This window comes from Lagopus muta, chromosome 1 (assembly GCF_023343835.1).
Source record: "Lagopus muta isolate bLagMut1 chromosome 1, bLagMut1 primary, whole genome shotgun sequence".
Classification (NCBI taxonomy): Eukaryota; Metazoa; Chordata; class Aves; order Galliformes; family Phasianidae; genus Lagopus; species Lagopus muta.
Genome location: NC_064433.1, coordinates 4,109,472 through 4,121,922, shown reverse-complemented (window position 1 = coordinate 4,121,922; position 12,451 = coordinate 4,109,472). Strand labels below are relative to the sequence as shown.

At 40.0% G+C, this 12,451-nt stretch overlaps 1 protein-coding gene across 2 annotated transcripts in view; it reads left to right on the top strand.

Moving 5' to 3' along the window:
* SFMBT2 (Scm like with four mbt domains 2) overlaps positions 1 to 12,451 on the top strand; it is a 114,288-nt gene that overhangs the window by 89,123 nt on the left and 12,714 nt on the right. For both annotated transcript variants that reach the window (XM_048933807.1, XM_048933808.1), the window contains 2 exons: positions 3,376 to 3,485; positions 11,616 to 11,791. In XM_048933807.1, coding sequence (XP_048789764.1) covers positions 3,376 to 3,485; positions 11,616 to 11,791 — 286 coding nt within the window. The remainder of the gene's footprint in view (positions 1 to 3,375; positions 3,486 to 11,615; positions 11,792 to 12,451) is intronic.

Genomic DNA, 12,451 nt, shown 5'->3' with positions numbered 1-12,451 from the left:
CCCACCAAATCTTAAGGAAATATGCTGTAAAGATTAATTAGATTCTTTGTTTACTGCTGTTGCTATTTTAAGACACTTTGCTGTTTTCCTATCTAGATGAAAATAGACTTGCAGATATCATGACTGTTACTGTTTTCAACTGATGCAAGCAGGAAAAATGAGCCACTGTTTGTGAAGGAAAGCTATTGCATTCTGCAACTTGATTTTTTTTTTTTTGCAGCACAGCATGACTTCTTAGGAGAAATTTGCATAATTAAATCAAAATGCTCAGAAAACCATGTAGCTTGTACTGAGCCTTAGCTGTATAATTGAGCCATGTTGGTGGTGTTATCATTAGCGATCAGATCTTGTGCTAGGATGGCAGAAATCTGTCATAGTTCAGAAAGATATAAGCTGCATTTCTGCAAGCATTGGGTTCATTAGCGTTGTCCTCAAGAGTGCCTCATGGGCACAACTCACTGATAATGGATCTTCCAACTTGGATCTGGCTGTATTTTTGAAATTTCATAGGCTGTCATAAGCACATCAGCACTCATTTGCTACTCCTCGTGTGTAGCAAAAGCGCAGTTCTAGGTGCTTGATCAACTTAAAAATCCCAAATAGTTCTTCTTTCCTTCTTTGCCACACAGCTATGTCTTTATTTCAAGTAGAATAAAACAACTTTAGCTATTTCGTCTGAGGTTAGTGTGGGAGTTAGTGTCTCTCCTGTTAGTTAGGAGAAGTGGGATCACATCTTAGAGGAAGGAAACTGACTTTCTCCTCATAAGGATGATGGCCAACGGGCTCTTGAACAGGAGGAGAGGCTTAGTGCTGTTTTGTGATATCATCTCATGGTGCTGTTTCCTGAAAAGCTTCATCCAGGATTGGGATCATTAATGAAGAGGGGTTGAGTGATGAGTAATGTGAAAATCACAGCCAGTCCATGATGCAAAGAAAGGTGCTGAGTACCCAGTAGCAGCAGGCACTTCTAGATATCATTAGTAAAGGCACTTGTGCTCTTGGTGTGGGAAAGCTGAGAACTAAGATTCAGGTACTTACAAGATTTGGCAGAGACTTGAGATGTTGCTGTGTGATCGTGCTCACCAGTGTGGCTTCAGTCTGACTCTGAAAATTCAAAGAAAATTCAGCAGTAACAAAATAAAACTTGTTAGGTATACAGCAGCAAAGCTGGTGTTGTCTCATCCACCCTTCTGCTCCAAGGCACTGCTGGCTCTATCCAAACCATTCCTGATGGAGAGGGCTGAAAATAAATGGAAAAATCTCAGACTCTTCACACTCCAGCCAAAGGGAATTTGGTGAATCAGATTCAAATTTGACCCTTCTGACCTATGTGGAGGGACTTTCCATCTCCAGAGAGAACTGGAAATTGGTCTAGGTTTCGTTGCTGTTTTTGCTTTAATCCTAGTTCATTTCTCTGCAATAAATAAAGTGTTCTTGGATTATTTTTTTTTCTGGCTTTGTCTGTGTGTTTTTTCTTCCCAGTGTTTAATAGTGTGTAATATTAAGAAATAATATTATTAGAAAGTAACATATTCAACATGGTAGTGGACTCCTGTCACACTGTGAAGTGCCAGACTCAGTGACTTATTTGAGAGTAAAAGCTAAAGCTTTTTTTTAATTAAAAAAAAAAAAAACTTTTTTCTTGTCTTAAAGGGAAATGGCTGCTCTTATAAACACTCTTTTAAAAACTTCTTTTGAAGTTTACTGAGGGTTCTGTCGATGACAAGCCAATTCCTGGAGAAGTACTGGCATTGTGAGGCTGCAGTCAATGATGCTCAAGCAGTGCCAAGCAGTTATTTGCAAGGTTGGGTCTTCCTGATTTGCAGATCAGGACAAGACATCTGTTGAGTTATATATGAACATGGGAGCCAACCAAGGACTTTGTGGCTTTTGAAAACCTACCTTTGGCTTGTGTGCATTGGATATATGTGTTGGATGTCAGTGCTGTATCTGTATGGTGAGTAGCAGACAAGAAAAGATGTAGATGAGCAGCTGGATGGAGCCACTCGGAAGCTTTCATTTGTTCTCTTGGGAATTTTGGGTCGTGACAAGATAAAAACCATCTCAAAAGCTGTGTGTAAATCTGTATTTGTATGTGGAAGGTAAGGATGTGCTTTTGCCCTTCTTCGTAGAATGCTTTGAGATATACAGGTGATCAGAACTGCATAAGCCATTGGATGCTGTCATTACAGGCATTGTTTTTAATATCTCCAATTGCACTTTTTTTCCAGCAGATTTCCAACTATCTCTCCCATATCTCTCAATGATAAATCAAATTTTGCTGCTAGCAAATAATCTAGCCAGGCCACTCAAACCACTTCCATTTTATCTGGTACTATGCAACATCAAGTGAAACCCTCATTAGAAAATGTTCCACCCGACAAGATTTTCAAAAGCCATCAAATCATCATGGTTGCTGCATTGTTTAGTAAAAAATAAAAATAAACTAGTTGCTCCTTGCAATATAATGTAGTTAAATTGTCATTGCTGATGCAGCGTGTTCTTCGGTATGTTGGGGAAACTTAATGCTCATCATACTGAAATCATTTGAAGATGCCTGCAGCCCCTCAAGGAATTAAGAGCAGACATTAGGTAAAGAGCTAAATTATACCAAAACCAATCCAGACTCACTGTGGGATCATTCATTGACATACAGTGCAGAGTGTTCAAACACATGGTCTGGTGCTATTAAGAGATTTGTTTTTCTTGTACTTATCTCCTTAGGCCAAGTGTAGGCCATTAAAGCTTAGATTCTCTGTAGGAACTATTTTTATTCTCAAAAACTTTGGATTAAATGGATTAGCACATGTGTTTTATTGTACAGAGTGGACACACACTGGTTTTTAGGCTCACCTCCTGCCAACTCTTTTTATGTATACTTTATTAATATTCTGTTAGTACTGTCAGGGCATGCAGCACTCAGATTCTGAAGTACATTGCCAACCTTAAATGCATGAATTTCCCCTTTAGTGTTCATTATATAACAACACATGTGACATTGTCCTTGGCTGAGCCATCAGAGGTATTTTCATTTTCTTATTATGTTGAGCCCTGTGGGTGCAGGGAATGGAATCTTTTTTTGGGTGAGGTCTGTCTCAAGGCACAGCACCTGGGTTCATTTAATGGGACATCTCTGGGGTTAGCCAGCAGCATTTAAAGCAGTTGTGGCACAGTACTGAGGCATTGTCAACAATATACTTCTCATGTTGATTGAATCTGGGACCTCTTCTTGTTGCGTCTAGCTCTTGCCTTGTGCATCCTTGAGCCTACTAGGCATCTGTAAGCTTCTCCTCCTTATACAGCACCAGAGATCATATTTGTTGTTGTTGAGGACTGTTTTTAGATCCATCCATGTTGTTGATTTTATCTCACTAGGTTCTGAGCATGGTGATCAATGCAGCTTACAAGCCAGGGAGCGTTTTACGAGAACTGCAGCTGGTGGAAGATCCTCAGTGGAATTTCCAAGAAGAAACGCTCAAAGCAAAGTAAGTCTTCAGTGTGTGCCCTTTTGTTATGGGAGGCTTCAGAAATGGGGCTGGCTGGGAAAAGAAATAACTGTATTGTAAGAGTTTTTTAAATTATCATTTTGCTTCACTGAGTTGCTTGACTTGTTCCATAGCAACTTAACAAGTGAAATTTTCACCTGAATGGTTCAGTTCTATTGTCTTTCTCCAAGCAGCCATCAAATTTTGCAGAAATAGGACATATTTTTTCTGCAAAATCTTGACTTATACGATAAGGGGCTCCTATAAACTCAGCTATTACTAATTTCACTCAATCCCCAGCTTTTTAAATATAGTGGCATTACTACTTTTAATACAGAGCCTGTCACTCAAATGCAGAAAAACCTGGCAAGAGTTGATGGCACCAAAACGTGCAAACAAAATAGCAGGGACTTATTTTTAAGCCAGTGAGTTTCTGGGACAAAATATTAGCAGATCTGAGTTTCACATTATGGTTTAATGTCTTTTTGGAATGTATGCTTCAATTCTTGTCTAAATAATATTTAAGAAAATTTTGTATCTAGAAAATACTCGTGTTTTCCCTTCCTACTTCAAAATGTAACCATTTATGTATTCTTTATGTAGTGGGCACTGTATTTAGTATGCATCTCAATAATTAACTGTTCAACAGCAGGAAAAGCACGTTAGCTCTCTTCAGATACTTCCAAAAAGCAGTTCATCTCATTTTAAGGCAAACTCAGCAAATAGTTCCTTCTAGGTAGCAATCTGTTTCTAACCAAGCTTCATCACTTTGACTTTTTGAGTACTGATGCTAAATGGAGTGAATTTCACACTCTGTACTGAACTTGTACTCCTTTTTAATAAAAGCAATTTTATTTTGTGTATTTACAATGATTGGCATCAAATATGGAATTATTGATTGCTATTGTATTTGTTCTTTGGCCATGCAGACACTGCAGAAATCCCATATCTGCTCTTACTGAGGGAGAGAATTGAGAACCTTTTATCCTTCCTAGTCAGAAACTTTTTCTAAAGGAGAATTGCAATTAGAAATGAAAAGCTACCGTTTTCATTTGCTTCTCCCACTCATGTGGAAGGTCATGCTTTTGTGTTCATCGAACAAAGCTTTGTGGATTGGAATCCAAAAGTCGTATTTGTGCCTGCAGATTTCCATTAAAAAAACAGTGGACAATGATTTCACTGATTGCAGGATCCTGTCAAAAGACAGATAATGCACTGTAGCAGGTTCTAAGCAGCTGTGAAGTCAAGTCTTAGTGCCCCAACTTTACGTTCTGTCCTGTTTATGGGTAGCTTTTCTAGAAGCAGTGTTCAGAATATAACAATAATATAATTGTGGGGGTTTCTTATTTGAGTGTGAGTATCTGCCTTGTGCAAAAGCAGTGTTACGTAGTTTGTAACTTTTGCAACCTTTGTTTCTATCAGGAGACAGCCTGACAAACGTTTAATTTTCCAACAAGCACAGAGGTGTTTTGTCCTTAGTAGTCAGCTATAGTATAGTATAGCTATAGTAGTCAGCTACTGCCAATCCACTGAGATCCCAGGCAGTCTGTGGGCTCTGGGCATGCTTATACCAGGAAGACCAACCTAATCAGGAATATGTGGTCCGCCAGAGCTCATCACCCACCTGTTCCATATCAGCCATTTATCCTCCCTCATGTTACCTGGTGTGCTAACTATACTGTAGTGAGCACCTCCATCTCTTCTGCCTTCCCCCGTGGTATTTCCGCTCATCTTTTCAGGTAGCAGTCTCAGCTCTCAACAAGTCAAATAGCATTTTTCGACTTTATCAAGCCACAGAATGGATCTTCACAGACTCAGAGCTAGGACATCAAGTTTTGGTGTCACTTCTAAGCACTGAAAGATATTCAGTATTGCCTTGTTCTCTGCCTCCTGAGCTCTAATGGAACTGGAGAAAACTGTATGGGTGCATCTGTCTGGTTTCTGGAGTGGTGCTGGCTGATGAAACCAACTTGCCTGCAAGTAGCTGGGATACTTTTATTGATTGTCAGAAGATAGACTTACCCTACCTGAATACCCTTGGACTTCTCTTTTCCTTCCGGAGTTTACTTGAGCTGCTTCATCAAGAAGCCTGCTGGGGCTTTAATTGCATCTTGTGCAGAAGTGGGAAAGAAAACATGCTGATGAAATCAGATACCCTGGGATGTGCAAACTGCACATGACATGCTACATCAGGTATGACAGTCGGTTGTGCTCCAGAATCTTAAACAGAGCCCTATAACGAGCAAACGCCTGTCTACACAGACTTCCAGCTATGCTGGCTCCCAATGGTGTCTTGCTGCTAATGATGACAGCTCTACAGCCAGCTGCAGCATCTGTGCTGTAATGTGACATGTCATGTCACCTCCTTCCTTCTGATATAAACTGACAAGTCCTTAGATCTTGATAATGTTGTTGTTTGTTTGCAGCGATGGCTGCAGTAAAGAAGAGAGATGGTGAGGGAGGAGGATGGTGAGAAGGCATCATTTTTTCCCACTGACCCAAATGCTAAATTATTCAGTGCTGGGAAGGCATTATCTCAGTCCTAGTGCAAAGTGCATTTAGTTTACTCTGCTGTCACAAGTGACCAGTACAGAATCAATTATGCTAGCCTTGCAAAGAAGATAAACAATTTAGATTGTCCAAAGAGATGGGTCTGCAATGTGTGATGGCATTCACTTCCCATCAGCACTACTGGCTTTCTGTGAAAATAGTCGAACTTGATTTATTGGTGATGATGAGTTAGAAATGTCAAGCCTAATCCACTGAATTCCCATGAGGACAGACAGACAAAGATATGGACATTCAGCCCTTATGGTTTTGATGCTTACTTTCAGTGCCCTCATCTAGATTTGGCTTCCCAATTTTAAAAAGACATGAGGGCCTTTATGCTTTGTAAGAGCCTTTACTTATAAGAGCTGTAAGTGGAGTTGAATGGACTTACCCATTCTTTTAGGACTTAGTACACAAAAAATACCAGTCTATGTGAATTATCTGGGGTCTAATTTGAAGTCCAGTTGAACTGGACTTAGTCAAACTAAGAAAGATGGGTATTCCTGGACTACTTATTAAATGAAATTCTTAGACCTGCTCAAATCCACTAGCTGTAGTCTAGAAATATTGACCCCAAATCGCAGACACGGTGACTTATTTATGAAGCTGTATTTCCAATGAAGTCTTTACAACATGAACACTTTACAAAACTGCCTTTCACTTGTGTTGAGGTATTTGATGTTTTCTTTGCCTTGCTTTTGCCTTAACAGCTGTTAGGGGTTGTGCTTCAGCCTCTCAGGTCCCTATCACTCTTTGAAGGAGCGAAGGAGTGAAGCATTTATTAAACATGGAAGACAGAAATAACCTCGGGATGACATAAGCAAACTGAATGTAGTGAACTGCATGTAGCCAGATGGGATGCATCCAGTTCTGCTTGAGGGAACTTGCTTGATGTCATTGTAAGGCCACTCTGTCACGTTTGAAATTTCATATGATAAGGAAAGTTCCCTCATTTTTGGAAAAAAGGTAAACGTCAGATTCTTCCTCAAGATGGGCAAGAAGGAGAATCCAAGTAACTACAGGCTGGTCAGCATAACCTCAGTCTTTGGAAAGATTATTAAGCAACGTCCTCCTGGAAGCCATTTTCAGGAATATGCAGGACAAGAAAGTGACTGGGAAGAGCCAGTGTGGACTTAAAAAGGACAAGTTGCACCTCACGTGATGAGATGACTGCTTTGGTGGTTGCGGGAAAAGCAATGGAACTTATTTGTGTTTAATTTAGCAAGGATTTGACAGTCTCCCATAGTGTCCTTATAGCCAAGCTACGGAGATGTGAATTGGATGTGTGCCTGGTGGGTGGAAAACTGGCTGGACAGCTGATCCCAAAGGGTTGTGATCAGTGATATGAAGTCCAAGTGGCAGCCAGTTATTAATGGTTGTCCTCAAATGTTAGTACAAAGCTACAACTCTCATGATGTGATTTGTCTTCTGCGTCAGCTCTGCCACGTACTTCTTGAGGCGTTGCAAGGGTGAATTAGTGTAATCATTTGGCCTTTTGTGCCAATTACTGGAGATGGAATACACTACCAGCAGTGGAGTGACTTAAACCTTGTCATAATGAGGAAACTTACCAAGACATGTATTTTCAATAAGAATAATTTCAGTATCCTCTTCAAATCACATTTTCAATATTACAAAATATCACTGGGTGATCAGATAGCTCTGGAAGAAGAAACTACCACATTTCTGTTTTTTTTTCCCAGATTAGGAGAATTTGTAAAATCCCCATATTCAGAATACACTGAGTAGCTTTGGGGTGCCAGTTTTGATGAAAACTTTGGTGTTTTTTTCTCTGTGGCAGTTGCAGTGCTGCCTGAAGGCAGGGTCTCATTCCAACATTGTGAAATGGATGTTAGTTTCTGCTGCCGTCACGGTAAATTGCTTCAAGTAGATGAGATGGAGAGAGACTTTGGTTGTCTTCTGTGGGTAGCCAGTGTTCCTAGGGGATTTCTCATTTTTGGTGGACTTCGGCTTTTTAAAGCAAATTCTTGCAAAAGAAGAGATAGAAGTTTTTGATCCCTGAAAGCAATGGAAGCTTTTAGCCATTGAGTTATTCAAAATAGTCTCAAAAATTGTCAGAACTGTGGGCTGTTATCCTTGTGATGAAACCTTTGAAAATGAGGGTAGTCTCAATGCTCTTGCTGTTTGATGTGTCTTCAGCATGAGGCTTTTCACAATATCACACAATGGACCCCAGCTGGAGCTCTTAGAAGATAGTTTATTCTCATGAATCTCAAATTCCAAAAGAAGAATAAGTATGACACAGCCAGCAAATTGCTATTAGCTCAGTATTGTTGCTCATGGATCAACAAAGATCCTGAGAACATTTTTTCCTGAAAATAACTGCAGCCAAAATACTTTCTCCAAGTTTTGGGATCTGAAGGTGGGGCAGTGGGACAGGAAAGGGAGATTCATTTACCTGTAGCTGAAAAATCTTTTATAAAGACCAGTGACTTCCAAAAAACCTAAAAATATTATGCTTGACACAGCTGTTTTCCATGTCTGCAGTGCTGCCATGCTGTGCATGCAGTTCACTTAGTGCTTAAAAGTCTTAATGAAAGTGGGAGTCCTTGGATGAGAGCATCAATAGGAATATCAGCAGTAGGTGATTTTTTGAATGATACTAATGGAAAAGTTTTCTGATACCCAGAGGCACTCTTTCCACATAGCTGTCCTAAACCACTTTTGGTGGTGTTTGTGTTACAAATCTTTAGTATGAGGAAAATGGAAAATACTAGTAGAACCTGGTTTATGATTGAAAGAGGTGCTGCCAAGGCCAAAATCTTGTAAAAATATTTTACTATTGCCAGCACTAACATGTTGGATTATTGAGGCTGATGGGTGCAGTTATGTTAAGCTGCATTTTGCCGCCCGTTCTGTTAATTGCTGTGTGCATTGCATTCAGACCAGACTGTGAAATCAGACAGCTGTTCATTTGCCTAGTTTCATCTTTTTCTTTTACCAGGCTCTGTAGTACAATGAGTCTTTTCTGGATAGCCAAACACAATAGGAAGTACATGGTTAGAAGAAGTCAGCCATCCTTGAATAATGCCCATCAGGCAGCTCTCTTAGCTTGCAAGAAAGAAGATCAAGAAGCAATTTGATTACAGTGCATTTGCAGGGAAACAAAGCCAGATGCAGTCTTCTCATCCTAGTGGTGAAAGTCAGAACAAGGACAAATTAAAAGTAAGTTAAATCCACATGCTTCCATACACAAAATGAAACACAGGCTTATGGGTACAGATGCTCCTGCTGCCAGGATTCTTCCAGCATGAAGAGGAAGCTGGTGCTTTGCTGGAAGTGATGCTCTAGTTCAACCAAAGTTGTTGAGGGTTCAGGTGAATGTAACTGAAATTCCTAAGCCTGTCACTGGATTCAGATTCAGTGACCTAACAATCTAAGCTGGCCTTAAACTTAATGGCTCCTGGAGAAGTAATAAGGGCAGGAGTCTTTTCAATCATGTTGAAAATAAATAGAAAACATTTGTAGGTAGATATATTTAAATGTAGGTAGATATATTTAAATGCCAAAAGGTAGAGTGGAGACTACAACCTTCACTACATCCTAAAGACATTCTTTAAATAATTAAATAAATTTAATGGCATTTAAATACATCTACCTACAAGTAGATAACAAAGTCCAAAGAAGGACTTTGTTCTTTTTATATTATGTACTGCCAAACCTCCTTTAGCTAACCAGTGCTTTATAGGGAAGCTGGAATAACAGTGCTCTCTATCAGGAGGAAGAACTTTTTTCCATTTTATATCATCTATCTGCCAAGGTCTGTCAGGGTGCATGAAGGGTTGGCTAATAAAATAATTTATTCATGCATTCATTCCAGCATTGTCTCTATAGCTAGGGGTCCTTGTTTGAACACCAAATAGGCTGTCAGAGCCTGCTGCCTTGCAGAGATGCTATTTTAGATTCTGGAAGAGAGAGTTGTATTGAGGTGATAGTTTGGATCAAGTCTTCTGCAACATGAGGATGGCTGAGTTGAGCTGTTTTCAGACCCAAGTTTTATTTGACATAGTTTAATTAGCATGGTGGTGGTGGGTTGATGGTTGGACTAGATGATTTCAGTGGTCTTTTCCCACCTTTATGATTCTGTGATTGAGTACCCTGTATGACTTTGTATACCATGGGGTTGAACCTTCTTCCCATATCCCCGTGCTTCCAGAAAGGGTTGCTGGGAGGTAGAGCTGGAAGAGTTGGTTTCTCACTTACTTTGCACATCTCAATAGAAACTTCAGAGAGAGGGAATTGGGTCTGGGCATATGCTGTGTATTTTGATTCTCCAGCCACATCTTCTTTGCTTCTCCTTCTGTTCGCCTTTCATATTTGACTGTCAGGAGCTGCTCCCTTACTAGTGAGCTGTAGATCTTAGTACTTTCACAAATCCTTTGTCTTGTTTTTCCTGATGACTTCCAAACCAGTAATCTGTGTCTTTCACTCTGTCTCCCTCTTTCAGTTTTGTGTGTGTTACTTTTTTCTCTTCTAAACACATTAGTAATGCCTAAGCACCAGACGTTTGCATGATTGTCTCTTATGTTGCTCCTTAGGATGTGTAAGAGATGTTTTAAAAACCTTATCTCACAGTTTACAATAGCTCAGTGCTGCTGTTCAATAAATTGTGGGGATAATTAGTTTTTCAGAGTTCACATCTACAGTGTTTTACAGCAGGGATGTAACTGTATCTTTCTTAGCCATTTATCGCTCAGAAACACTTTGTGTAAAACAGTGGAATAAATGGTTTAGTACCACATGGATAACGAATTTCAGGCAAATGTTTCATTGCAGATTTCTGCTCTAAGCATTCCCTGTAGGAATCACTGGTTTTAGGGCCTGTTCTTGTAGCCCTATTAAACCACTCAGTAGACTCCTTATTAGTTCCTCAGGTTGTGTGCTACCCAGATCTCATAGCAGTGAAGTCATCTGGTCTCCATATGGCACGCAATCCCATTTCACCTTGATACTTCTGCATTGTGTATGTGTGCAGTGACTGAAGTTGGCACAACAACAGTGTGAGCGTGTTGTGGTATGGAGCATGAGGCGAGAACTGCTTTGAGAAAGGCAGCAATAGAGAAGACAAAAGGTAGAGTGGAGACTACAACCTTCACTACATCCTAAAGACAAAGTGGTAACCAGGAGGTTTTGCAAGGCATATAAGCTTATAAGCTTCTCTCAGGTCCATATGTGAGAAAGGTCACCTGTCTCTTCAGTACATTGTATCAGCTCAAAGGATGATATCCACACCAACTGGATATGAATTTTTTGTCTTGCCGTATCTCCAGTTTGCACATGCATTCCTTTCTAAACCATGTCCTTGCCTCAGCTTCTAGGATCATTCTACCCTTCTTTTCTATTTTCAAGCATTCCACGATCAGTCTACCCTACTTATTTTTCAAGTCAATCTGAAAGAGAGTCATGTAGGCAAACAGAACTATTCAGCCTGCCTGCCCACGAGACTCTCCCAAAAGGTGTTAGGGAATGTATCTCCCTAAAAGAGGGCAGAGTCTGCTGTGTAGCATCAAAAGACAACACTTGATTGGTAACATTGGATCTCCTTGTACTCATTTCTAGATACAGAGGGAAGACATACAGGGCGACTGTTAAGATTGTGCGAACGTCGGATCAGGTAGCAGATTTCTGCAGAAGAGTCTGTGCAAAGTTGGAGTGCTGTCCCAATTTGTTCAGTCCTGTGCTGGTGGCTGAAGTCTGCCCAGAGAACTGCTCCATTCATACTAAAACCAAGTACAGTGAGTATTGACTGGAAGGCTTGTTGCTAGCCAGGATTCAGGGCAGTGGGATGCTATGTGTGAGCTAGTTACGAAGAAAAAGAGTTGTGTGATACATTAGTATTGAGCGGGACTCACCTCTTGTAGTTAGAGTAGAGTAGGTACAGTACTTGTAGTTACTTGGTTCTGACCAAATCACTGCGAGCTTCCTTGTTATTCTCTACAAATAAATGGGCATCTCCAGAAAACAGTCCATTTCACTCCATCCAAATACATCTCTTTGAAACTCACTGCTCTTTGGAAGCTTTGACTTTTCTTTATATGTAAAGTTAATATAAGGAACATAAAAAGAAGTCCAAAATACTGAAAGTTAGAAAACAAAAGCAAAACATATTCCTTTGTGTGTCAAAGAAACATACATAATTCAGGTTACCTGGCCCTTTCCACCATCCACCGAAACCATTAGCAATTGAAAGTGTGTGTTAACTCATGCAGAAGGGCATTAGATCAAATCTGAAGCATGCTGTCCTCTCATTTCAAGTTGGTCTAAGTGCAGAGTGTGGGGTTAAATTTTGAACTCATCACTCATCACCAATAAAAATGTAAACATAAGAGTTGTATCACTTTGTGCTAGTCCACAATGGTATCTTTTATTTATACTGGACATTTTTTTTCCAAATC